The sequence below is a fragment of the Corapipo altera genome, unplaced genomic scaffold (genome assembly GCF_003945725.1).
Source record: "Corapipo altera isolate COAL_440 unplaced genomic scaffold, ASM394572v1 112, whole genome shotgun sequence".
NCBI lineage: Eukaryota > Metazoa > Chordata > Aves > Passeriformes > Pipridae > Corapipo > Corapipo altera.
In genome coordinates, this window is record NW_020884899.1 from 4,747,483 (window position 1) to 4,772,512 (window position 25,030).

The following is a 25,030-nucleotide window of genomic DNA, read 5'->3' on the forward strand; positions in this document are numbered from 1 at the left end:
GTCACCTGTGCATTCCTCAAATGAGTTAAGATTATAATTTCATCCTAGAAAAAGTAAAATGGTGAACTACGGTAATTTTATAATTAATTCTACTCTTTGTTATAAACCTGGATCTTAACAACTAATCCAGACATTAAAGGGAGTATTAGAATGCCCTGGATACTATTTATGAAAATGGAAAGAAGCTAAAGTTGCTTGGAATCAACAAATGACATGTATTACAAAATCATCCCAATCCAGAGTGTTGGACAGTATTTTTGTGGGGTTTTTTAAACCCAGAATTCCCAAGTACCTGCTTAAAAGATGAACTGAAAAGCTTGAGTAAATCATCTACTCCTTGGAACATTTTTGAAGAATAAATGTCACCACTAAACGTCAAAATGGACAGTAATTAAGGCTGGAACATTTTGGCTCTCCAGCCTGCAGTTCCAGACTGAAGACTGAGGATATTTTTTGCAAACTCTGTATCAGAATGCAACAACAGCCTCAGGGATCTGGCTCTGACTGGAGCTTCTGACCTGCAGTCTCACTGCAACTCTCACTCTATTTAGATTAGTTCACGTACCTGTGATCAGGAATTTTCTCTGCTAAACCAAAGTCTCCCACTATTGCTGAATATCCATTCTCATCGTGTTTTATTAAGCAGTTCTGGAAAAAGGAAAAAAAAAAAAAAAACTAAACAGAAGTGTTATTGTCTGGGCATGAAACATCTGTAACGTTTGTTTTATCTATTTTTAATCTGGAACACAACTATAAAATATATTTTGGAACACATTTATCTATGAGAAGCTTTTGTTTGAGAGCAACCACCCTCTTCCCCTGCCCTCCCCCTGCACAATCATATCTGTCAAACTTGAGATGCTGTGAACAGCCTTCCACTTAGTTAATAATCCACTTATAAACTTGCTGAGAAGCAGGCAGCCACAGGCAGCACATACCCAGCTAGGTAATAACAAGAATTGAATTATTTAGCTCCCTTGTGCTCAACTATATGCAATGCACACTGTTCACTATGACACTTTAAATTTTCTCTTTACCATTTACCTGTACCTGACCAGAATACAAGATCAGAGCAAACTCCAAATGCCTTTGTCTATTTTGCTACTGAAAAGGAGCTCAGTGCTCTGCAGCAGCTTTTCATCAGAAAATATAAGATGTGACAAAGTTACATGAGCCTTTAAAGTCTCAACATTCTTTATTTTACAGTGCATTTAGAAAACATGATTTAAGGGAAAAGTCTAATAAAGAAAAGCTGTCATTCCTTTCCTTTCAAATGTGCCCTCCAGTGTCAGGATGGAGGGCAATTTAAGGACACACACAGCTAATTCTGGGCTGGCAGCAGCACATCACACACAGAGTATTATTGATTTCTTTTTGTTATTTATTTACAACTCTGAGAAATATGCTTTGACCATTCCAATACCACACCTTTCCCCTTTTCATCAAATGAATCTATAGCTGACTTCCCTGCATTTGTTGCTGTCCTGCAATAGGTAGAACAAGACAGAATTCATTCCCTTCCCACATGCCTCGTTCTGTATCTTTCTGCAGGCAGTACAATAGCAGTGACAGGCAGCAAAACCACTGCTGATTCCTACTGAGTGGTACCCTGCATTAATTAGCTAAACAGCAGGAAACACTTTCTAGCTTTATTGTGCTCGGATATACAAAAGCCCCTCGCTGACCCCGAGCATTAGCTTGTCTGTATAATGCAGCTACCAAGAAAAGTGAGTCCCTTGTCTAAAAGATCAAGTTCAGGTCATCACTGTTTATATTATTCAGAGACGACCGTGGCTCAGGCCATGAAGTAAGTTTTCTTCCTGCCAATTAAAAGGTTAAGGAAGCCATTCCTGTGATCATGTAAAGAAAATGCATGCCAGCCTCTTGAAACACATGCCAGGCTCCTGAGATGCAAAGCTTTATTTGTTTAGCATGACTCAAGTATAATAACTACAGTTAGCTTGGGGATTCATAAACATGTACCAAGTTAAATCAACTGTGCTTACCCAAAGAGCAGCAAAGCTTCTCAGTTGCGGCCTTTGTTATCTTGTATCAAAGAGCGCATTCATTCCACTCGCCTCTCTTTAAACATTTGGTCATTCTAAGTGGACTTAAAACTGAGAAGGATAAAACTTTTCTGAAAAATCTGACTCAGATGATTCAGACAAGTGGAATTTCGTTGTGTACCACACAGAAACAAGTCCATGAGGACACCAGAGATTTTGCACTGTTCAAGGAGGCTGATACTGTTTTACGCAGAAAAATTTCAGGTTGTTTTTCTGCCGCAGATTTCTCAGCAACTAAAGATGATTCACAATTCAGTATTTTTTGAAGAAATCTCTATGATTCATAAACACTACTTTTAAAGTCTAGATTTTCTTATTCCATTACCTTTGACTATATACATTTTGTTCATTTTTAGTAGCAAGACTGCAACACTTAATTTTACCTTCTGGGTTTTATGGATTAGCGTTATTCTCCAATAACCCCAGGTCTCCAAAATTTCAGGGAAACATTTAAAACCAGACTACTGAAAGAACTACTTTCAACATAAATAAAAATCTGTAGAAACCTATCTACTGACCTAAAAATCTGCAATAATTTACAAGGCTGCTTTGATATCAAAAGGAGGCTTAAAAATCAACATCATCCTGACAGCAAATATTCCTTCAGCTTCTTACCAGCATCTAATCACATCCCATTAGACAACGATATGTCACCAACTGAAGATGAACAATCCCACCCCCCAACAAGCCCCAGGCAGTCCCAGCTCTCAGGTACAGCACTGAACCATTATACAAGTAGGTTATTCCCAGATAAATCATAAATTAAGCCAATACTGCTTGACAGCTCTGAGCTCCCTCCCCAGTGAGAGGTATTTGCCTGCAGCAAAGCCAAGGCTCCCTTTCAATGCAAGTGCTTGGAGAGACCAAAAGTGCAGACAGGCCACTGCTGTGGGGTCCACAGGTCCTGCAGGAGAGGCCACTGCACCAGGAGAAGGCACTGGGGAAAACCCAGGGCAACACTGAGGCTACAAAGTATTGATCACTTGTTCTGCTGTGGTGGGCTGCACAATGTTAAGTGAGGTGAAGAAAGAAGCTCAACTGTTCTCTCTCATTAGGGGAAGCTTGTTTTTTGTTTGCACGGGAAGAAGTGCTGAGTGTGAATTTAAATTCATTAGGATATGTACTCCAGTACAAGAGTGACTTTTTTACTCATACTGATATCAGCCACAGGCAGGTGACATGCACCATACAATAAAATCCCAGTGTCACTACAAATGCTCACTGTAGTGAAACTAAACTGATTTAATTCAACTGGGGCAAGTTTTTAAATAGCTAAGCACCAATTTCCTGGAACCCAGAAAGAATGGAAGCCTATTCCCAGCAAAATCAGTAGTAAACCCCTTCTACATAAACTAGCATGGTCAGATGTCACTTTTCCAGCCTCTGCTACTAATTCAAGGCAAAGTTGTGTGGACAATGTGCTGATTCTCCAGCACCACCATACTCCTCCTCCACCCTAGAGATGCCTTTACACAATGCTGCATAAAACCCACAGCACAGATAATTGAGTTACCAGATTTAAGATGCAATTCATAAATAGGTGACTGAACACAGCCCACGGTAACTGGTAGCTCACGTGCACCCAATGAAAGACATCTCTAAGAATTCACATTCTACCACCAAAGTAAATCAGGATCAAAAAGAGAGAAACCTTCATTAAAGACTAAATGGTCAAAAAGAGCTTTTGAATTTAAATGGTCAAAAAGAGCTTTTGAATTTAATCTAGGGGTGGTTTCTTAGCAGGAAAAGTACAATAGTACATACTGCACTGTTTCTTCTAACAAAGTGATACTCCCCAGTTTCTAAAAAAAAAAAAAAAAAAAAGTGTATCAATGTGGTATGAAGAAGTTTCATTAATGGATTTTGACACAGAAATGCAAGAGTTCAAAACCCTTGCTAGTGCAAGAGCCTCTCAAGAACTGCCTACAAAATGAAATGCCAAGCAGCTTTGCAACATGAGCTTTGAGAAAACACTTTTGACTTACTATTGTACTATTTGTATAAGCTGCAAGGCAATAAAACATGACAACCTTTTCAAGATTTCTCTTTGGACTCCTACAGATGGGGAAGTTCTTTCCTTTAGCAACTCACACAGTTGAACAGGGCACTATTTGACTTCAGTTGGGTTCTCAAGAGTGGTTTTTTCCTCCAAAATAGGAACCCCATCAGTCCTTCCTGAGGCAGTCTCTTAATAGAAGCAAGGAGCTCTGTACATGAGCCCTAAAGAGTTAACAGAGCTGTTTATGCAGACAGATGTGAAAGAACATAAAGCCCCCTTTGTGTGTTACAGGAGCTTAACATCTGCTTTGCACAGCATAATCCTACTAAGACAAACGCAATATTCTACTCTCCCTTTTACATAAACAAAAATGAAAATAGACTCAAGAGTTTCAGAGTTAAAAATAAATTGCTTAGATGAAGAAACTCCATAGTTTTGTTTTATGGTATGACATACAATCTAAACTCCTCAGACACTTTACTGCACTCCAGAAAATACAGAAACACTACTGAGTGTCATTTGCAATCTTCTGATGACTGTTACTGAATTGAAATACTTAAAGGCCAATTGAGATGTATCAGCTATTTTTAAAGTGCTACCCTCTAGGAAAAACACCACTGACAATTAAATGCATAATGGGAAGTTTACAGTACTAGATACACTTCTGAAACTAATATGTTTAAGGGATGGGCTCCTTTTGGTTCCCAAAGTCCCAGTAAAAGTTTATTATTGTAACTAGAAATAACCATTTGTAACAGTTCATTTTTTCAGTGGCAGCTCTCCCCTGCAGTGCAAAATATCCACACCAGAGCTTAGTGCAGCACAAAGGGGACTTTGCAATCGCAGCAGCAAACATGAGACTCATCAGACAAAGGTGCTGTTCACTGCTTGGGGTTTATTTTGCGTTAAAGAAGCAAAGAGCACACAAGGTAGGAAGTCAGGGCATGTCACTTGCAAGCCCAAAGGCAGTGAATTTATGTTACATCAGATAATCCACAGTAATTGCTTACATGCAGGATTCTGTCCTGTAGTAACTGAGACTGCTCCTCTCTCAATGGGAGAAGGCTGAGCCATTACACACTGAGAAGTGAAAGCAGATGTTGGCAGGAATACACACGCATTCATATGTGTGTATATATCTGTGTGCCTAAAGATTAGGATTTTTTCATAGATTTTTATCATCAATGGAGCTCAATGTCCCCTAAAACTGCTCACAACCTACTACTGATTATAAAACCTTGTTTTCAATTATACATAATTCTGCAAAACTAAAAGGCACTTGTTTGGGGGTTTGCTGGTTTGTTTTTAATCAAGAGCTTTGGTGGTGGGTTTTTAGGGAAAGGGTGTTCAGCTACAACAGCTCAGGTGCTTGGGAGAACAAAGAATATGTGCGGCAAACAAATTTTTAAATAACAAAAATAAAAAATCCTCAAAATGTTAGCCTGTGGTATCATACCAAATCTGGCATGTGCTCAACCTGAAACATGATGAGATCTCTGTGTAAGATGCATCTTTTGCCACTGCTGCAAAGAGTAGGCTGGGACAGGCATACGCTGCATGAGGAATTTGAGTGACTAAGGTGACAAGACAGAGGATGAGTCCAAGCCAGGGGTTGGCAGGGACCAAGATCAGGGTCTTAAGCAAGGCTCCTGACAGAGGGGAAAAACCCCAAATACTATTACAAGGACATAAGAACTGGAAGTACAGCAAACAGGTGGTAGTGGCAGGGATCAGAGCTAACCTGGAGCAGCAGAACATGGGGAGAGCTAGAAATGGCTGAACAAACTAAAGACCAGAACACAGAAAGATTGCTTGGATAAAGCATCAAGGGGGAGCAACAGGAAGAGGGTAAATGCAGTCAGCCAGACAAGGAGATTGATCAATAAGGTTGGTGGGCAGGAACTGGGAGTAAAAAGAAAAGAAAAAGCCTATGAACAAGGATGAAAAGCCTAATCAGAGGCTGGAATTGTACACCAGGAGAAAGGATTGGGTAGTAACAGAGTAGGTACGATCAGTCTTGGAAAAATGGGCAGACTCCGAGATGTTCACTTCTCACTGCCAAGGCATCTCTCCTGTCCCTCTCTCTGTTCCTCTTCCACACCAAAAACATGCAATGTGTTTTAGTAATATTAATTAACAGTAGCAACAAATACAAATTAAAAATACTTAATGTATACTTCACGTTACTTCATGAAGCAACAAACACCTTCACCATGAATATCCTGGTTTCCAACCCTAAGGTAAAGCGCGTCATGTCACTTTTTTCCGTTGTTTCTAACACTGGTAGGAAGTTGTATACAAAAACTCTGGATCAAAATAATAATATTGCAAAAAAGATGGGATGTAAAACTTCCTGTAACAACTCTCCTTCTTCCCCTTATGCATACACATTAAGGTAATATCCTTAATTACATGATCACACAGTTTTCCACCCGGCATCCCTGTGTTTTAGTGCACACAATGGATTCATGCTGACGGTGAATTGGGGCTGTACATAAAACACTTGGACCACTATTTTCAGGACCCTGGCCACTCTTCCCACATAAACAGCAGGGTGACAGAAAGGCTGGGAAGAGATGAAAAAGAAAGCCTGGGTTGCAAATGAAGCTCTTCTGTCTTGTGGTTAAGACTATTCCAGTGTTGCCCCAGGATCTGGACTCTGGCCTTCCTCAGCATCACAGGAGGAGTCTGTGACAAGGAAGCTACTTTAACACAATTTTTCAGAGGACACACAAGATTAGTAACATTCTCTTTCTCCAGGGGTCAAACATGACTATTTTATAAGTGCTGTAATGTTTCTAACTGTCTCTGAGATCAGTGAGCATATTGCTTTGAACTTAAACACATAAAATGCCAAACACTCCAAACAAAAGACCAAAGTCTTAAAACAGATACACAACATTCACCAATATTCTTACTTTTAGTCTCTCATAATAAGGCAGAGTTCACTCATCTCCCTCATCTCAGAGGTACTGTAAGAATAAGTTCACTGGTATTAGGGCAGTCACTGGTGTGAGCTGCCAAGGAAATCAACAGTGCTTCCAGAACAGGGTTTGAATGCAGTGCAAATACAGTGTAAACAAGGTGTTGAAGAAACTCGCTGTGTAGTAGTAAGATATTTGTTTTGAGGGGTGAGGTACCAAAAGATTGCCATATTCTTTTTGCAGGCTGGACACTTCTTTCCTGCACTGTCCCAAACACTGCTACTTTAATTTTAGGTTACAACAGCCAGAATATTGCAAAACCAAGTCAGATTAAGAAAAAACTATATCACAATTCAGTGACTTCTACTGAAACACTTTCAATGTTTCACAGTATGATTTCTGTTTTAATGATTGCACTTTCTGTAACTAAGACTTTCAGAGTTAAAATTCATAACCAGACCTTCTTGACAATCGCTGAAAGATGAAGAAAATCCTCATGATTCCAGGATGCAAATGCATACAACGAGCCCCAAATAAAGAACAATTCACAGGGTTTGCAGTGATATGGACAGGGGACAGGGAATGAGCCAATGAGGCAGGCTGTCAGAACCCATCTATGGCTTAATCGCTGTGTAAATCTTTTCATGACAAGTCAAAAGTGGGGACAGCACATTTCTTGGCTTACAAAGCGTACGAGTCACCCTGCCCACACCCCTACTCTCTGCAGGCTGGAAAAGGCCAGTCTGACCACTTGTACTTTCTGACAGATTCAAGCCAGGCTGTCACTACCAACCAGGGCAGATCAGCCTGATCAGCTCCAGCAGCCCAAGCACAGAGCTGCTCACGACACGGGTGAGTACCAGCTGTCTGGGCAGCACACTCTCTTCTCACAAGCACTGCCTCTCTCTCTGACAGAAGGGCATCAGGAAGGGCACCGGTGGGATGTCAGCCCTGACATCCCCGTGGGCTGTCACATTGACTGTAATGACCTACATCTACTCTTCTCTACCATTCTTCCCTCTGGCCTCCTGCAGTATCAATGCTGTTCTGCTACTCTCCACACGGTGCCATTAGGAAGAGAGATCACCCTGCTGTAGACTAATGGCCCAACCCACTTATTATTCGATCTCAGACAGGCAGGGGACAGGAACTTTTTCTTTAAAATGCTATGCAAATACATAGACACATATAACACTAAGAGCAAGACAACTCTGCTGACATAACTGACATAGTAAAATTTATGTATCACACCATCTGCTCCAGGAACTAGAGATTTTCCAGAAAAAAAAGGCAGAAGTACAGGTCTAAATTAATACAAATAATTTTAATAGAAAAATTCACATTATAGGGACAGTTTGCAGCGGGCTGTTGTCTTAAGGGTAACAGTTAAAGCACAGAGACATTATCGCATAGAAAGTCTCAGTTTCATTCTGTTCACAGTTCAGTCAAGGCCAAGAATTTTCCTAGAAAAATGCTCCACTCTCCCACCCTGCAAGCCCACTGTCTATTCTGACTTTTGCAGGTCTAAATCCTTGTCTTTGCTTTCATTTGAACACTAAAGCATCACATCAATTACTGAAGTTTACCGAAGAAAGGGCACTATAGAACACTATTGAATCTGCCCTTGTTCAATCCAGATCAGTTCTCTCCCAAGGAAAGAGGCCATCACATTTTCCTTCAGCTTGTTCACACACCAACTGTTTACTAGTAGGAATGAAGATGACTCATCCTACCACCAATACAAACCTGGTAAAAGACAAGGCACGTCCTCAAGCTGTAGCCAAAAGCTACAGTCTAAGCATTGAAAATTTTGGTGACAGGTGTTTCCTATGGTTATCTTAATTTTTTTGCTTTGGAACAAAGTGACTTCTTTAAGATTCAAAAGGAGAGTAATTTGTCCAATAGAGTTCATTTTAAAGTATATTTCATCAATACAATAACACACTAATAAAATTCACAAGTTGTTTAAGGTGGGTGTTTAAGGCCTGGTGTTTCATCTACTTCCTTTCCCAAATAGAACAAGGAAAGTACATACATCACATAAAAAATACTTTTAAAAGTAAATTTAAAAAACAAACAAACAGAAAACAACCCAAAATGTCCAAGAAATTTGAAAGCTTCTAAGCTGATGACTTAGACTTTTATCCTGACAGGTTCCAATGTGACCCACAGAGATACTATAACTTTAGTGCTAAGAACAATCCAAATATAGCATAACTGCTAATAAATTCTTAGGGTTTGATATGTTGTTCATTTGTTTTTAAATAACCTCACTGTTTCCTGTGGCCTCTGATGAGTTTGCTGTTGCTGGGACATCACAAACCCCTCCCAGCGGGTGCACTTTCCAAACAATTGGCATTCAACAATAGATAACACTGAAGCACTGGTAGGGCAGCTCCAGAGAAGGGGAATACAGTTATGTAAAGTTGGGAACAAAGGCATCCACAGGGATCCCAGAAAATGGGATCTTCATATGACTAGCCATCACAGTATGTGTTATGATAAATGCTGCAGGCATAAAGTTCTCCTTCGGTACTTTGGCTCCTTGCAGGAACTCTGCTCTTAAATGTACTAAAATACCTCCTGAACTGAAAAAGAAAGGGGAACACCAAGTTATCTTTTCAGATATCTTTATGCATCTCTTATCTGCACACTCCAAGGTGACTGAAATGGAGCTTTCTGAGTGTATCATATCAAAGTGATGTGACTCCAAGTACGGGCATTTTTCATAAATTTGATATTCTTCTTGGCAGAATTCAGCCCCTTTCACTTGAAAGAACAGCCAAGGAAGTATTTTATGACTTCACTGAAATACTTCTTTCATCACCAGTTCAACTTTTTTTCCCCACTTTGGCTAAATGCACACTCTACATCTGTTTAACACTGGACTGAGGTAATGTTAAAAAAAAAAAAAAGAAAACTGGATGGAGGACTAGTAGTCACTCACATTTGCAAACACACTGTGTTGTGGTTTTTAAAAGCTGTTTCTAATCTTTAAAAACAGTTCCTTTTAGACTCAGATAATATTCTTCTGGATGCTTTTGATTGAAGTGCATTATGAAGTCTTCTCAAGAACTTCTGTCATATTGCAGGTCCCCAGTGAGCTTAAACCAGCTCATTAGCTCCAGACAACAGGACAGACAGGACAGCAAAGCCCTCACAACAGGCTGCAATGTATGCTAAGACCCAGTGTGAATACTGGGACAATCTGTTCACAGAGCTTAGTGCTCCTATGTCAATATTTCTTGCTGAGCTTGAATTAGCTGGCTACTTCAGCCAAATAAATTCATACAAGTTGTCACTAAAGCAATTAAAAAAATACGCCTTTGTCCATTGAAAACTCTGCCACTGAAATATCATTCTGGAAGAAACTGAAATTTGAACATTTTAGGCAAACTCTTTTGATCTTCTGACTTTAGAAGTGAGAGAAACACTTAACACAGAATTAGTAATGAAAGGTCACTCTTCCTACAGAAGATTTGTGAAATACACAGGGAAACAGAAACAACAAGGAGATTTTAAAGTGCATTTGTAATAATCTTCTCAATTGGGTTCTTTATATGATTAACCTGTTCCAAATGTTAGGTTGCTGTGCTTAATTATCCAGGGATTTAAATACTTTACTGAACCACAATTCGGAACTAAAAAACTCTGCAGCTGCTTTCTGAGAAATCCCAAGCTGAACTCATTTAAGGAACGACCTTCCTTCAGGATAGTAATTTCTCTAGTTCCCATACAAACTATGAACATGTTTTGAGGAAAGTTTCGATTCTATAAACCGTGTTTCAATTTATTTCTCAAAATGTCTTAGATCACACCTTATAAAATAACAGTTACCTGCCAAAAGGAGGAGGAGGAAAAAAACCCCAAAAATCACTTACAGTACCTTCATTAAAAAGTTCTCTTAAGTTTATAAACGGTACCTTGGATGTAAGGTCTCGGTGGAAAATGCCTTTATAGTGAAGATAACTGATCCCCATAGCAATGTCATAAGCCAGTTTCACCCTCACTGTCCAGGGCAGATGCTGGTTACTGTCTAAGAGCTGTTCCAGGTTACCACAATTGATGTACTGAAAAGACAAAGCAACATTTGTAATTAATTATTTAACTTCATATATTGACAGGAACGTAAGGTTCATAATTACACAGATGACCTCAGCTCAGTTACATATTAAAACTTCTTCTTTTCTTAAGGGCTTGAGAGGCACAGAGTTTGCAGATCAAGAGAGGCTGAAAATGTCTCCATCAGCTGTTACAACGCATTTATGTTAAAGATGCATGTGACAGCCACCACTGCATTAACTCTCTGGTACTTAAATAGAGCCTTCAGAAACACCTACAATATCATATCACCATCTCATTTCCAGCTTGAGGAAAATTAGGGTAAAAAAGGATGAAGAGATGGCTCTCATATAGGATAAATCAACAAACAGCAGGCTAAGTATCCAAGTGTAGGTCATGGAGCCTGATCAAGTTCCCAGATATCAATTCCCTAAACTGAAACAGCATCAAAGAAAAATATTACAATGTGTTGCTGTAAGTTCCATTTTTTTTTTATTGCTGTATCTACAAGTTCCAATCAGCAATCTGATTCCCACTGTGTTCAGTACTACATCAACCCCATCAAACAGTGGCCCTCATGAAAAGGAAAGTATATTAAGTAAAAGACAAATGCTATAAAAGACAGTGAAACAAAGCAGCACCTAAATGACACTAAGTAATATAAGCCAGGGTTAAGACATGGCAGCTCCACTGCTCAAATAATCATTACAGAAACACAGCTTATGCTTTATGTATAGACCCTTTATACCACACCAGCAGCTACATCGTGTTTAAGTAACTTCTTGTTTCACTCCCAGCCCCAGTCCCCCACCAGCAACCAAGCAGAAAGAGTAGCTCTCTCCAGAAGGAAAACCTGGCAGCAATGCAGTGACTTCTCTCAAGAAAACCCAAGTGAAGCAGGCAGGACAGTTTGCTCCCAAGATTGGCCCACGCATGTAACACTGTGTCAGGCTGCACCAACTTCCCTCCTCTGAGCCAGACAGATCTCCAACCCTCTCTCAAATGGCTTTGTACTTCCCCGTGTCATTCACCCCGACAGTGACACATGACAGTGTGGCACCATTATCATGTTCAAACCGAAGTTTTAATTGCAGCTTTTGTTGTTTCAGAAACTTGTAACTTGCTTGTATTTTGTTGGGCTTCTTTGTGTCTTGGAGCCTATGGCACAAGGCAAACATGAACCACACACAATGGAGTGTGGATGGATGATCTCCTCAGGCTGTGCTATAGCAAGGAAAGAACACACAAAGCCAGACTCTACTGATAAGTCCAAGGGTCACAGCTCACCTCCTGAACAGTTTATTCCTTTTGCTGAGCTCACCAGTTAATTTTGAAAACCTTTTCAGCAGATACACAAGTTCCACAAGTAACTAGGGTGGCAAAAGCATTCAGGCAGAGGAGGCACAAAGCAATTTTAATTGACACAGAGCTCACAGGAAGGGGTTCCACTGCACATCCCTTGGGAACAGGATTCATCCCAGCCCATGCACAGCAGAACATTTCACTGGCAGTCCAGGGCACGACCCCTCTCTCTCCAAAACAACCTGTTCCTTGTGCTAGGAGTATGTGTGCCAGGAGAGGGAAGCAGCTCTGGAACAGGTCAATCTGAGACTATGCAATCTCCATCCTTGGAGATTTTCAAGACCAACTAGAGCTGCAGCCAACCTGGTTCAGTGTTGGAAACAATATTGCTTTGAGCTTTTCCAGCTTTGATCTTTCTCACTGCTTTTATCTGAACCCCTAAGGGAGTTAGATGACCTTATGGGCACTCAAGAAAAAAACATGCTCAATAAAATTAGATTTATATTTTTTTAAGTCATAAGTTGCTATCATGCTTAAGGAAAAAATGGTGAATAAGACTTCTACAATAACTTCTAATATATTTCCAGCCCCTCTGGGAAAGTGTGAACAGCACTTCTTGTCCAGTTATGTTCACATCTGAACAATACTGACCAACCTGGAACAGAAGGCACCAAAGCCCCAAGCTGGATAACCCAGTTATAGAGTGACACTTAGCAATTACCCCAAACCATTTCACCTTTCTGACAGGGCAGTAATAGACAACAGACCACCCATACAGCACTACCATACTTAAATTCATTGGCAAGACAACGTGAGGGGGAAGGGAATCACTGGCTCAGCTTCCATTTTCTAGTCTGTGCCACACCATGACACAAATGGCTCCAGAAGTGCTAATAAACAAGCAGCCCATAAGAGTATTGACACACACTGAAATGGGACAACAGCTGGCTACTATATCGAGCATGCTCTTACTTTCCTTCTCAATACAGCAGCCTACAGATTTGATCCATTGCTGCCATATTAGCTAAGTGCATCCAATATATCTATTCTCCCAGCACTCTTCCAGTCAAATTGGCTTGCAGGGTCATTCACTCATCTTAACTGCAAGGACTCAACTCTAGCACGGGGTGGGCGAAGGCTGACACACACAGAGGACACAAATATGGACGAGCTGCAAAAGCAGGACTCAAATCTGTCTCCAGCACATCTACAAAACCCTCTAGGCCTCCTATCCAAAACTGTCACCCAGCAAGTGTACAGACCTCGTTTATTAGAGATGTGAGTCTGGCTTTGGCTCTACATTCTAGTGTACCTCCATGAAAGACAGCAGACTAATTATCAAGAGAACAACCGAAATAAGATTTTCCTATAAGACACGTTTAAGACTCCAGCTGATCTCAGGTTTTAGCTGACCAGCAGGTAATATTTGCATGCAGAATCCCAAATTGTCCCTAAGGCAAGCACCACACAGAGTTCAGTGCTTCCTCAGTGTCATGTAAGTAATCCAATTCTTCCGGTTATTCAGGCTGATAATGCAAACAGCCAGCCTGATGGCCTATTTTTTTCAGAGCCCTTCAACAATGCCTTTTCAGAACAGACACAGAATTATGAACATTATTTCCTAAATGCCAGGGCAACTGAAAGAGAAAAAAATACTTGTTCCCAGTCTCTTACTGGCACAAACCAGCTCTTTGTGGCAAGAATATCCTGAAGGATAGTAAACGCACCTCTCCCAAAGAGAACACTGGATTTTGTTTTGTCCCTGAAACATTTCAGTGCTGGTACAGTAAGACTACAGCACACACATCATCTCAAAGCATTATTCTACTACAACAACAACAGCCATTGCATAAGTGTACAAGCAATTGGAGCAGAGATCTGATGGGGCTGCGACAATGAAAGCAAAGGACGTTACATTTCATAGAGACCTCACAGCTAAATGGAGCAGTGTTCAGACCTTTTCAAACTCTCTATCATCAGGTTGCAGTGAAACAGCTACCCATTATTCCTCCTGCTAGCTTTTTGTCATGTAACAGGATACCAGCAGTCAGTTTATCTGCTTGCCAGAGTCTGAAAGTAATCGCTATAGGTTGTTTATTTTTGCATTTACTACAACTCAAAGCAACCGAAATGCTGGTTTAAAAGATCCTGGCATCTCAGCCCACAGAAATATTCTTTCCGAAAAAATTCTGAGTTCGGAGCTCACATTTTTTTTGCTAGAATGAAAGTTCAGCAAAACTCCATTTCTTATACCTCTCCCAAATCTTATGAGGAAAGAGGGCAGTAGTTTCTTTGAAGGACACATTACTCAGAAGCTCAGCCAAGTACTGATGCTTTTTGGATCAAAGAGCCTTGAAGAGGTTTCTGATGTTATAGTTTACTGCTAAGAAATGCAGAAGCAGCAGTACATAACCCTTTCCTGCACAAAGGGATAGGGAAGTCAGGGGATAGGGAAACATGTTACTTTAAACCTAAGGACTGTTGCCTTGCAAGACACTTGCAGTCACGTTATCAGACTCAAGCACATGAAATATGGAATGGATTGAAATTCAGAGTATGACAGTACTCACACATAGCATTAAATGCTTCATTTCAGGAGACTAATGATGAACTTCAGCTGTCAGATTTTAACTTCAGAATTCAAAAGAAAAGTTTAAACACTAATATGAGAACTAGAAGCTTTTACAGAAAAGGCACACCAAATTCACACAGTTTCAGCAGTTATGGCTCAAAAACAAAGGCACCAAATATTGTCAAGTCTGAGGGGGAAGACTGATGGGAATTGCAAAGAGTTTTCAATGCTATTTTGAGAAACAACACTGTTTCAATATGTAGGTCTGATATAAATAAGCCATCAGATATTGCACAGGAAAGCCAGAAAAAAAGTTGGCCTGCTATTTAGACGACTTTTAATGTCACTGCTTGCCATTTAAAAAGCAATCAGTAACTACAAGACACCCCTGTGCTGTAGCCCAAACGTTACCAAAGACAATGCATTAAGTGGTTAAGAAAAGCAGGTGTGGAGAGTGCATTTAAGGCGACTGACCAAATGAGGTAAGTAAAGAATGGGAGCTACAGGGACCCAGAACACAAACACTGAGACAGCAACGAATGAATATACTGCAGAAGCCCACTGAAGAGACAGGCAGAGAAGCAGGAGGAAAGAGAAACTAGAATTGTGGCATTAGCACCTTCAGCATGGAGAAACGAGAGATGTCAAAGCAAAAGCCAGACCAAGAAGTTGGACTCTGAAGGGAGACCGGGAAAGCAAAATAACAGTATTGCAGACGCTGTCACCAAACGCATTCGAGAGTGTCAAAAGAGACAGAGCTTCCATATTTTTATCATTTCTAATGCTGGAAGTAAGAAGGTAACTCCCACATCTAATAAAAGAAAGTTGAGAGCTTTTCACTTCTCTTTCTGCAGAAGTTTAAGACCAGTTTTAAACCATCCATTTGAAGGAAGACACAACCCAACCTTCAGTTGTCATATGTTTAACAGTCATCTGTCACACTCGGCACTCTCTAAGTGACTACTTTGAAGGCTTCTGGCTGCAAGACAACAAGCCAATCTACCCTTCTGTCACAACTGGCATAATTAGCTACAGTGGGAGGACTGGAAATTTTCTGATTTCCCCCAACTGTTTTCATTAGCTTCAACTGTGCAGAACTGGAAAAGACAGTATGTTCAAAACTACAACATAAGATACTACAAGTTGATACACTGAGGTTGACTATCAGATTAAACTGACCTTTTTTTTTTTAAGTTTGAAGTTGATTCATACCCCTCCACCAATTAAAAACCCCACAGTTTAAAAATGTACACAACCATCTCACCTCTGAGCAGTAGCCTTCCATTGCCACTAAATATCTAACACATTGACTGAACCAAACAAAATAAGTTAAACACTGAAACAGAACTAGTTGGATATTGAATTTGGGCTGCACAAGTATACTTTGGGTCAGCAGGTCAACTAATGTTTCCAAGGAGAAAACCACATGTACTGAAAGAGAACGCGCAGGTGAAGCAAACATATTTCAGAACAAAGCTCAAACTTTTTCACGAGGGATCAGAAGGGCACAAGTGGCTTGGAAAAACAGCCTGATTGAAAGGGTAGAAGTAAAGTCAAAAGTCTTCATCTAAAGGTTGTTTTATTTTCCTGCTCCTCAGTTGCTGAAAATGAAGGGGAAAAACAAAGTCTTTAATCTAAAGTCAATTTGTCTTCTGCTTTTAAACCAACACAAACAGTTCAGTTCTTTAATAAAAAGGATGTATTTTTTTTAAAGGACTTAACCATTACAGGATTAAAATAAAGTTAAAAAGGTGTCAGCTATTCAGAGAGGAGAGAGCAAGCTTCCTCAGGCAACTGCCATAGCCTGGTTACTCATCAGAACTCAAAACCAAAAGCCAAGAAGCGCAACAGATCTACCTCTGTTTCTTCTTCTGTGTCAGTTGTGGCACTGATTGATCCACTGGCTCCTCCTGCTGAAAAGGCATGTACAGGCAAGGTTTCTTTTATAAGGGCAAACAAGAATTAACATGCACTAACTCAGGAAGGAGCTGTAATGAAAACCATTTGTTGCATTCCAGACATTCAAGTGTTGGCATGGAAATGAATATGGCAAGATTTGTCTTCCTTTAATTCTCTAATTCCAACAGCTCTTATGGTCACAGCATGCTGAATTTAGCCCTTTCCTGTCATTTCACTCCATCAAAATTTAATGTTCAACTGGTTGCCTGATGCTAGAAGCAGATTCTTGCTGGTAAGGCCTTCCACCACTGAGGCACAAAGCAACAATGCACTACTGCAACCCATACGTATGAAGTTTTACGGACGCTCACTTACTCATACTCAGGTTTGAAATATTGCAGGAAATAAGCTTATTTTGTTGGAACCGGAAAACACTCCCAGTATATCTATACAAACTGACCTTGATAACCATTTTTCCTGTGATTATATTAGTAGAGAAAAAAAACCCAGAAAGCAAAAAAGGCCTAACAAAAAAACCCTGCATTTATAATCTGAAGTCACAACCATTTGGATTCGAAGTAGAGCCCAGTTTCAGTGCAGATAAGAATCTGGGATATGGCAAGCTAGCAGTGGCATAAATTTGCACACAGGCACAGAAGAGAAAGTACCTTGTTGCTGACACAGGAAGAGAAGCAGCATCTCTACAATAACACTTCTGTTAAGAGCAGAAGGCTCTATCCATACTGGCAGCATTTTGAACATACTAGACACTCAGTTCTAGAAGCTGAAGTCCCTGACAAGGAGCCTCTTATTTAAATAAGGTCCTTCTCACCTTCCCCACAAAAATACCAGCAGCAGCAGCCCACAGATTATATGTCTGCAAGATCCAGATAAATAACCCATTTGCTTCACTTTTTGAAGTCCGTAAAACAGCTACAAGGATCTACTGAGAGCAAAAGTTATAGCACATGAACACCTCTCATAATACAAACTTTGTTTAAATTCTGCACAAGGAATACTTTTTCTGAGCTGTTTCAGAATCCTTTTCCAAGCCTCCACACTCTCACTGTGCCATGATGTCCATTTAGATTTGAGGGTACTCAAACACTTTATTGGCAATTATAGAAGGCATCAAGATCCCCTATTAATAGCAGTGTGTAAAGGCAAACATTAGAAGAATTTTCTTGGACAACTGAGTTTCTGAATGTTTTGGATGGCTGATAAGTAAAGAGAAATGAGGAAGTGAAACTACAAAACACTTGTTAATTCCAGAGTATGTTTCCTGGGATCCAAGGTGCAGAGGGGGGAAGGAAGAGAAAGCACTACATACAAACTGAATTTACTGAAAATACATTAAAAGAATTCCAAGGCAAAAAGTTAAATGGCCAACATGACAGTACACATTTGGACTGCATCTCCATATACAGAAGTAACAGGAAAATCTGGCCCTCAAGGCACTATTCAGTTCTCCTCTCCTCTCTCCCCACCCCACCATAATAGCTGAGAAGCTTCATCTTCTCACTCTTAACAGAGACCTATTTCTAGGATATCAGAAATCACCAATAACAGAACTGCAGAATATAAAGTTCAAAAATGTTTGTTTGTTTTTCTTTCGGCTTGAGGCAATGGCAAAGGGTCCAGAAGGCTTACAGTGAGTGTCAAAACAGAGATATTAAAATCTCTCCCCAAAAAACCCCACACAACCCACACTCAGAGCATCCACCCACCTCACACATGATGGGGAAGGGAGAGAAAGAATGAGACAATGGAACTTGCTGTTTGCAGTTCAACATTTATCTGCCTCTTATCTTACTTTCTTCCATCCCTGAGACATTCTAAGGAGGAAGAGGTTTGCACCAGTGAGAGACTTAGCAAGCCTTCCTCAGAAAAAAACGTATTTAGATGCATCTATCTCAATTAAAATAAAGATTAAAAGTTGCTTGTGCACTGTTACAGGCTGTGCAGTGATAAAACAGGTCAATCATCTTCCTACAAGGGGGAAGGAAAGAATTAAAGCCAACATATAGCCTGGGTAGCCAAGGTTTAGTAAAAAATTAGAAAGAGGGGGGAGGGGAGAAAAGGAGGTTTAACTATGAGCTGTTAAGCTCATACACAAGCAATTAAGAAAGAGTAGAATTCCAAAGCTTGCATGTCCAGAAGTTCTCACTGAAATAACTGGTTGTTTGTCCCTTCTGATCTAGCACCTGCATGCATAAATACAGACTGTGCACCTCAGGTTAACCTCCTACTTTCAAAGTCTTGGCTTCTGTCTTTACATGAGGATTTCTTTAGTGTCTTTGATTATAGTTCTTTTTACACCTGAACTTTTTTCTGTGTGAGAACCCACCCTTCTCTCCTCTCCTAACCACACAGTGCAGATGCATCTTGCAGCTCCCCAGTGCCTCCAGCACAGTGCAGGGCTCACACATCTTTCACTGCTTGTCTGCTTTTGCTTAAAGGACAGACTTTCTCTGGAGACTTGTCCCCAGTGTGTTTAACTTACCTGGTCACCATCAACCTACAGTAAGTTTTTTCCACTAACTGATCTGCCATCACTTCCCTCTCAGAGAGTGCCTGTAAGGCCAGCTTCTGTCTTCCACAAGCCAACATTTTGTCAGATTTCTCCTTCCCACAGCTGAGCTTTTCACTGCAGCTTTTTGAGAATTAATTCCATCTTTCTGTCCTCAGAACAAGTGTGACCAGATACAGCAGCATCTAACTTCCTACCAAACTGAAAGTCCCTGCATTCTGTGTGAATAATTTGGTACAACCAACTCAAAAATACTTTCTTTTTTTTTTTTCCCCCCAAAAAACAGCTCTGTTAAGTGTTGTTCTGGAAAGCCAGGTCTTTGATCACTGCAATCAGACAAGATGGTTAGCTTTCATTTGTCAAAAAAAAAAAAGTAAGTAGGCATCAGATGTACAAAAAATTTGGAAGATCAGCTAACTTAAATAAGATCCTTTACATGCTTTCCAAGAACCTGCCTGTTAATATTTAAGCACTCAAAACAGCAAAGCTACAAGTCAGACAGACTTGGCTGAAACTCCTGTGGAGACCTGTATCATTTTTACTGGAGAAAAAAATAAAGGGTCAAGCACATCCCATATGCCACAACACCAGGTTACAGGAGTATGAACTGGAGATGGAATTTCAGTCAGGAACACTAAATTTCCTGCCTCCTGTCATTGAAAACCAGGCCCCCTTGTGCGACTTTAAATGGACTTTTTTGGTATGTGCAGCACATCAAGCTGTGTTTGGGACTGAAGTCTTTTTTCTTTTTAACAAATTCACTAAAATATTGGGTTCCCAAGGAAAATAATATAAACAAAGTAAAGAATATGTACTTTGTCTTGACATCTGTAAAATAACTTCACTGTCTTAGACACACTGCTTTTTTTGTGTTACAAAATAATTCAAGAAGCCTTAAAGTTACGACCCAAGGTTTAAACACGTGACATTTTCCAAATACCACCCCCCCTTCACTTTCCTACAAGCTTTTTAAACTCTACTTACTTTGAACAGCCTAATTTACTTATCACATGTACCATGTTCAGACTTAATTTTGCATCCACTGGTGCACACAGATGAGTCAGGTTTACATCTACCTTTAATCAGCCTGACTCAAATCTCACATACAAGGTACAGATGGGTACCAAAGTTTGGAATTCTTCAGCTGCTGGGATAAGATTAGTGCAAGTGTCTACAGTATTATTTCAACTAAAATGAGACATCTTTAGCTAATAAAACAGATGATGGTGCTCACATCCTTATGACCCTCATTCAGTCCTCCTACAGTTGATAATCCAGACTGAATAAACACTGGAAACAGGATTTTAATTTTAGTTCCTTTCTCATGCACCTTTTCAAAAAGTATAGTTAGGGTTGACAGTTCTCTCCCTAAACCAACACAGCTGGTTCAGTTCAGCACTCTCCAGTTAATCAGGACATGGTTGCTTCTAGAGATACCTGGACTTCTTGACAGGATCAAAGGCACAGGAATGGGCCCCTTCAATTATGCAAGCTGGCATGTGTCTTTCAAATGGGGATCTCTCAAGTTAAAGAGACATGCTGCACTACTCTAAAGAGAATAAATCCAAAGGAAGAAGGACACTGCTTTGGAGATGAAACAATATGATGCCTTTTACAGCACAGAGAAAGATTAAGGTAGAGCTGGTTGTCAAGCCTCGATCTACATTTGTTGAGAGTGCATTCACCTACTTTCTATAAATTAAACTGAGAACCCAAGTGAACTGTCACAGTAAAACTGAAAGTGACAGTCCATATGCTGTGAAAAGTGAAAAAAATACGACCAAATATGGCTCAAGTGTTGACAAGTATTTTTAAAATTCTATTACAAACAATCAAGAGATGAAAGGAAGTGTCTGCACTGAACCAAATTTATAAAAGCAATTATAGTTGCATTTCAAAATGATCAAAGATGTACTAGGAATCATTTTGCATGCTACACAGAAACAAGAAAGTTCACAGTCTGCATGTGGTCCCAGACAAAGCTAATAGGATAACTTCTGTCAGATACATACACGTTAGTACTTAATATTCAAATTTATAGATATCTCCCTTTTTTATCACAATAATTTAAGCAAAAGCTAAAAATAATACTTTGATATAAGAAATCTGGCACATATCCCAAAGCTTATCACCTTAAAGAATCAAGATCTTTACAATTTCAAAGGGATATTGCTAGAAACCTGGTTTGACATCTTATAAACACATTTATCCTGGAATATAAACAGAAGCTTCCTAATTTTTTGGCTCTTCTTAAGAAAAGTCCCTATTGCCAGTGCCTGTTTCCTTTCAGCAAGGTAGATGTTGCACGTGACAAGAAAGGTGATACTTTGAGTTGTTCTTAACTGAGCCCTGGTGTTCATGAGCAATGAAGCAGAAAAGACTCGTGTTCCTGTACATGTTTAGTTAGTTGGGTTTTTTTAATATTAACATGTGCCAGTAAGTAGACACACAGCAACATATCTTTGCATCTTGTAGGTTTACCTTATCTCTATCCCCCAATGTAAAAAGACTCCACTTTATTTTAATAAAAGATGATAGAACTAACAAGATATTTCAAAGCACCTATTAAGTTGCAACAATTTTTGTGTTAAGTGTTTTTTTCCTCAAGAACAGAAACATAAAGGGCCACCAAGATGATCAGAGGGATTAGAACCTCTGGCACAAGGAGAGGTTGAGAGAACTGGGATTGTTAAACTGGAGAAGAGAAAGCTTCAGGGTGACCTAATTGCAGCCCTTCAGTACCTGAAGGGAGCCCACAAGAAAGATGGAGAGGGACTTTTTACAAGGCCAAGGAGTAATGTTTTTGAACTGAAAAAGAGTAGGCTTAGATTAAATATTAGGAAGAAATTCTTGTAAGGGTGGTGAAGGCCTGGCACAGGATGCCAAGAGAAGCTGTGGCTGCCCCATCCCTGGAAGTGTTTGAGGCCAGGCTGGACGGGGCCCTGAGCAACCTGGTCTGGTGGAAGATGTCCCTGCCCGTGGTGAGGGGGTTGGAACTGGATAGTCTTTAAAGGTGCCTTCCAACCCAAACCACTCTGTGATTCTATGATATGGAACTTGGCAACTGGCCCCAACCAGCCCTAGGTAGTCCTGCTTAAGCCAGGGGTTTGGACCAGATGACCTCCAGAGGTCCCTTCCAGCCTCAACCCCTCTGTGAATCTGTGACAAAGCACTTTGCAGAGAGTGAAGAGGCCTAACAGACATCTCATGAACCATTCATTCTAATTTGTGCTGGAAAACAGTGTCTGTGGAATGGAATGATTTCTCACCTGTTACATCACAGACTATCCCAGTCTTCCTAACACCAGAGTTATTTCACACTCTGTTTCCAACCTTACTTCTGCTGCCATGGCCCTTGCTCTGCTCAGGTCCCACAGTGAATTCTCACAGTTATTAATGGGGAGTGAATTACTCTTCTCTTGAGATCAAATCCCTGGGCTCCAGATGAATGATTTTCTCTTAACCCTGAGGCAAGCATATGCAAAGCCTGACTCTTAATGACTCCTGTAAAGGAAAAGCTAAACAACCCAAACAACCAAATTAACAGAGGAAATAAGGATACTACATGCTGGCTGGACTTCCAGTCCTACAACAAAAGCAGCAAAAAAGGGCAAGTAAGTAATAGCAATAGGTGCCTCTAGTTTTATACCACATAACCATTCTTGTCATCAAAGCATACATTCCTAGAATTAAATATACGCAGTTCTAAAATGCAAATCCATACCAGGAAGGGTACAAAGTAGGCATAGTTTAGCAGAGGACTCAATGCCTCTGACATACTTTCAGTAAGGCTAAACTTACTGTTCTGGTGCTTGGGTTTTATACCTGCAAAGGCCCAGATTGCCTCTACACAGCACTGTCCAGCACTGGCACCAGCACAGCACCACTGAAAGAACCCCTTCCATAAAATGAAGCTGCAGCTCCAACGAATGCTACAAAAAACATCTGAACTATGGACAAAAAGTCCATGCAGAGCAGGCAAGCAGAGATTTATTACAGTGTTAATCCACAGATCATGCTATTCATTGGTTGAGAATTAATCTGCAGAATTTTACACATACTTAGAGTTCTTACAAAGTTTAAACTGCAGTCTTTCTGCAGCATCCTACAGCCAAGAGGCACTTAAAAATGCCAGCTGCTGAAAGTCATCCAAAAGAGATCCTTTGTCATCATAGCATGATAATCTTTATTTAAAGTTGCTTCAAACTAAAACACCTCTAGAGTTTTCCCACCCCTCTGCTTTTTGGCTCCTCCTTTAGAGTCAGAAAGATTATATAGAGCACTGAAGAAAGATTTCAATAAGCAAGGGGAGCTAATGAAAAGCATAAGATATTAAGGAATACAAACTGATCTGGGAGCCTCTGATGAGTATGGCTTCACTGAACATAGTAGGTAATACCTAAACCTTTAATCTTACATGTACTAAAGGACTTCCCTAATAATTCTCTAAACTGTTGGAGCTTTTTTGCTAGAAATTGGATGGGAGTATCCAACAAACAAGGAATATTTTCTATGATGAAAATTTTCTAGGATGAAGATAAAAGTCCTGTAATTTTTTTAATTTTCTACTTAGTGCCACCTTTAACACAACTTTCATTTTCTCTTCAGTTGTCTTCCAGCTCAGGTTAATCAACTTCATATGCAACTATTCTTTTTTTTGAGGAACAACCGCCGGAGCCAACTTATCCAGGAACTAAATATCAGCTGGTAAACAGGTAATACTCAAACTGGGAATAATTCCTTTGCTGCATGGAATATTTGCAGAATGACAGATAATAGGAACTCCAGTTCCAAAGACACCAAGTTCTCTAGAGTTGACAGCCTACTGTGATCACCAAAGCAGAGGTAAATATTTGCAGAGCTTTTACATGAGTAAAACTAAAGTTATTCAAACAATATGAATCATACTGGTGGAATAAAAGTAGGGATTAGTGAGTCTTACAGGAGATGAAGGAAGGAGGGAGGAGGGAAGGAATGGTGTTCCAAAGCTTTTTAAAACTCTCCAAAGTGTGCAATCACCATCTAGAAGGCAGCGTATGCCTACAATTTTTGCTGTAACATAAAATTCAGTCATCACGTAAGTGATGACTGTCTGGTTTTCTCCATTCCAGGATCAAAGGTTCTCCACAAAAAGTTGACTAAGAACTGACAGGAGTAAAAAACAAAAGAGGAAAATGAAGTACTTTTAATGACAGATTCTGTTTGCGAAAGTTGTACGTCAGAAGGACCTTCTCCCTTGAAGAACTTACTTTCCATTCTTTGTAAAAGGATAATTCAGCACAATTAAAACAATGCTGAGAATTTTAAGTTTTTAATATGTTTTCATTCTAATCACTGCTATCTCCAAAAGTAAAAAAGAAAAATACTAAAAAAGGAAGGTCTGTGAAAACCCAAAACTCCACTAATTTCATTTTTAGTTTACTGAAAATATTGCAGTTGGGTGAGAAAGCAGAGAAGGAAAGTTTTCAGTTATCACAGAAGAACTCACTGAAAAAACCCTCTCCCTTCAAAAGCCACAGGCATTTTCATTAAGATGAGTTTTACAAGTACAAAAGGGATACACTATGCAAGGAATTTTAAAAAAAGTCTTTTCCAAACAGCGTTCTTGTCCCAAAACAATCAAATTGTGGTTGATGGTAAAAACAGCAGTGTCAAATTCAGTAAGCTATGACAGTA

General features: G+C 39.9%; 1 protein-coding gene across 5 annotated transcripts in view; it reads right to left on the minus strand.

Annotated features, from left to right (window-relative positions):
* The window catches only part of TESK2 (testis associated actin remodelling kinase 2), a 113,216-nt gene that overhangs the window by 14,185 nt on the left and 74,001 nt on the right, over positions 1-25,030 (minus strand). For 4 of the 5 annotated variants that reach the window (XM_027649099.1, XM_027649098.1, XM_027649100.1 and 1 more), the window contains 2 exons: positions 10,913-11,059; positions 566-648 (listed from right to left, as the gene is read on the minus strand). In XM_027649099.1, the coding sequence (XP_027504900.1) occupies positions 566-648; positions 10,913-11,059 (230 nt within the window). The remainder of the gene's footprint in view (positions 1-565; positions 649-10,912; positions 11,060-25,030) is intronic. The other variant, XM_027649102.1, reaches the window with a different exon arrangement.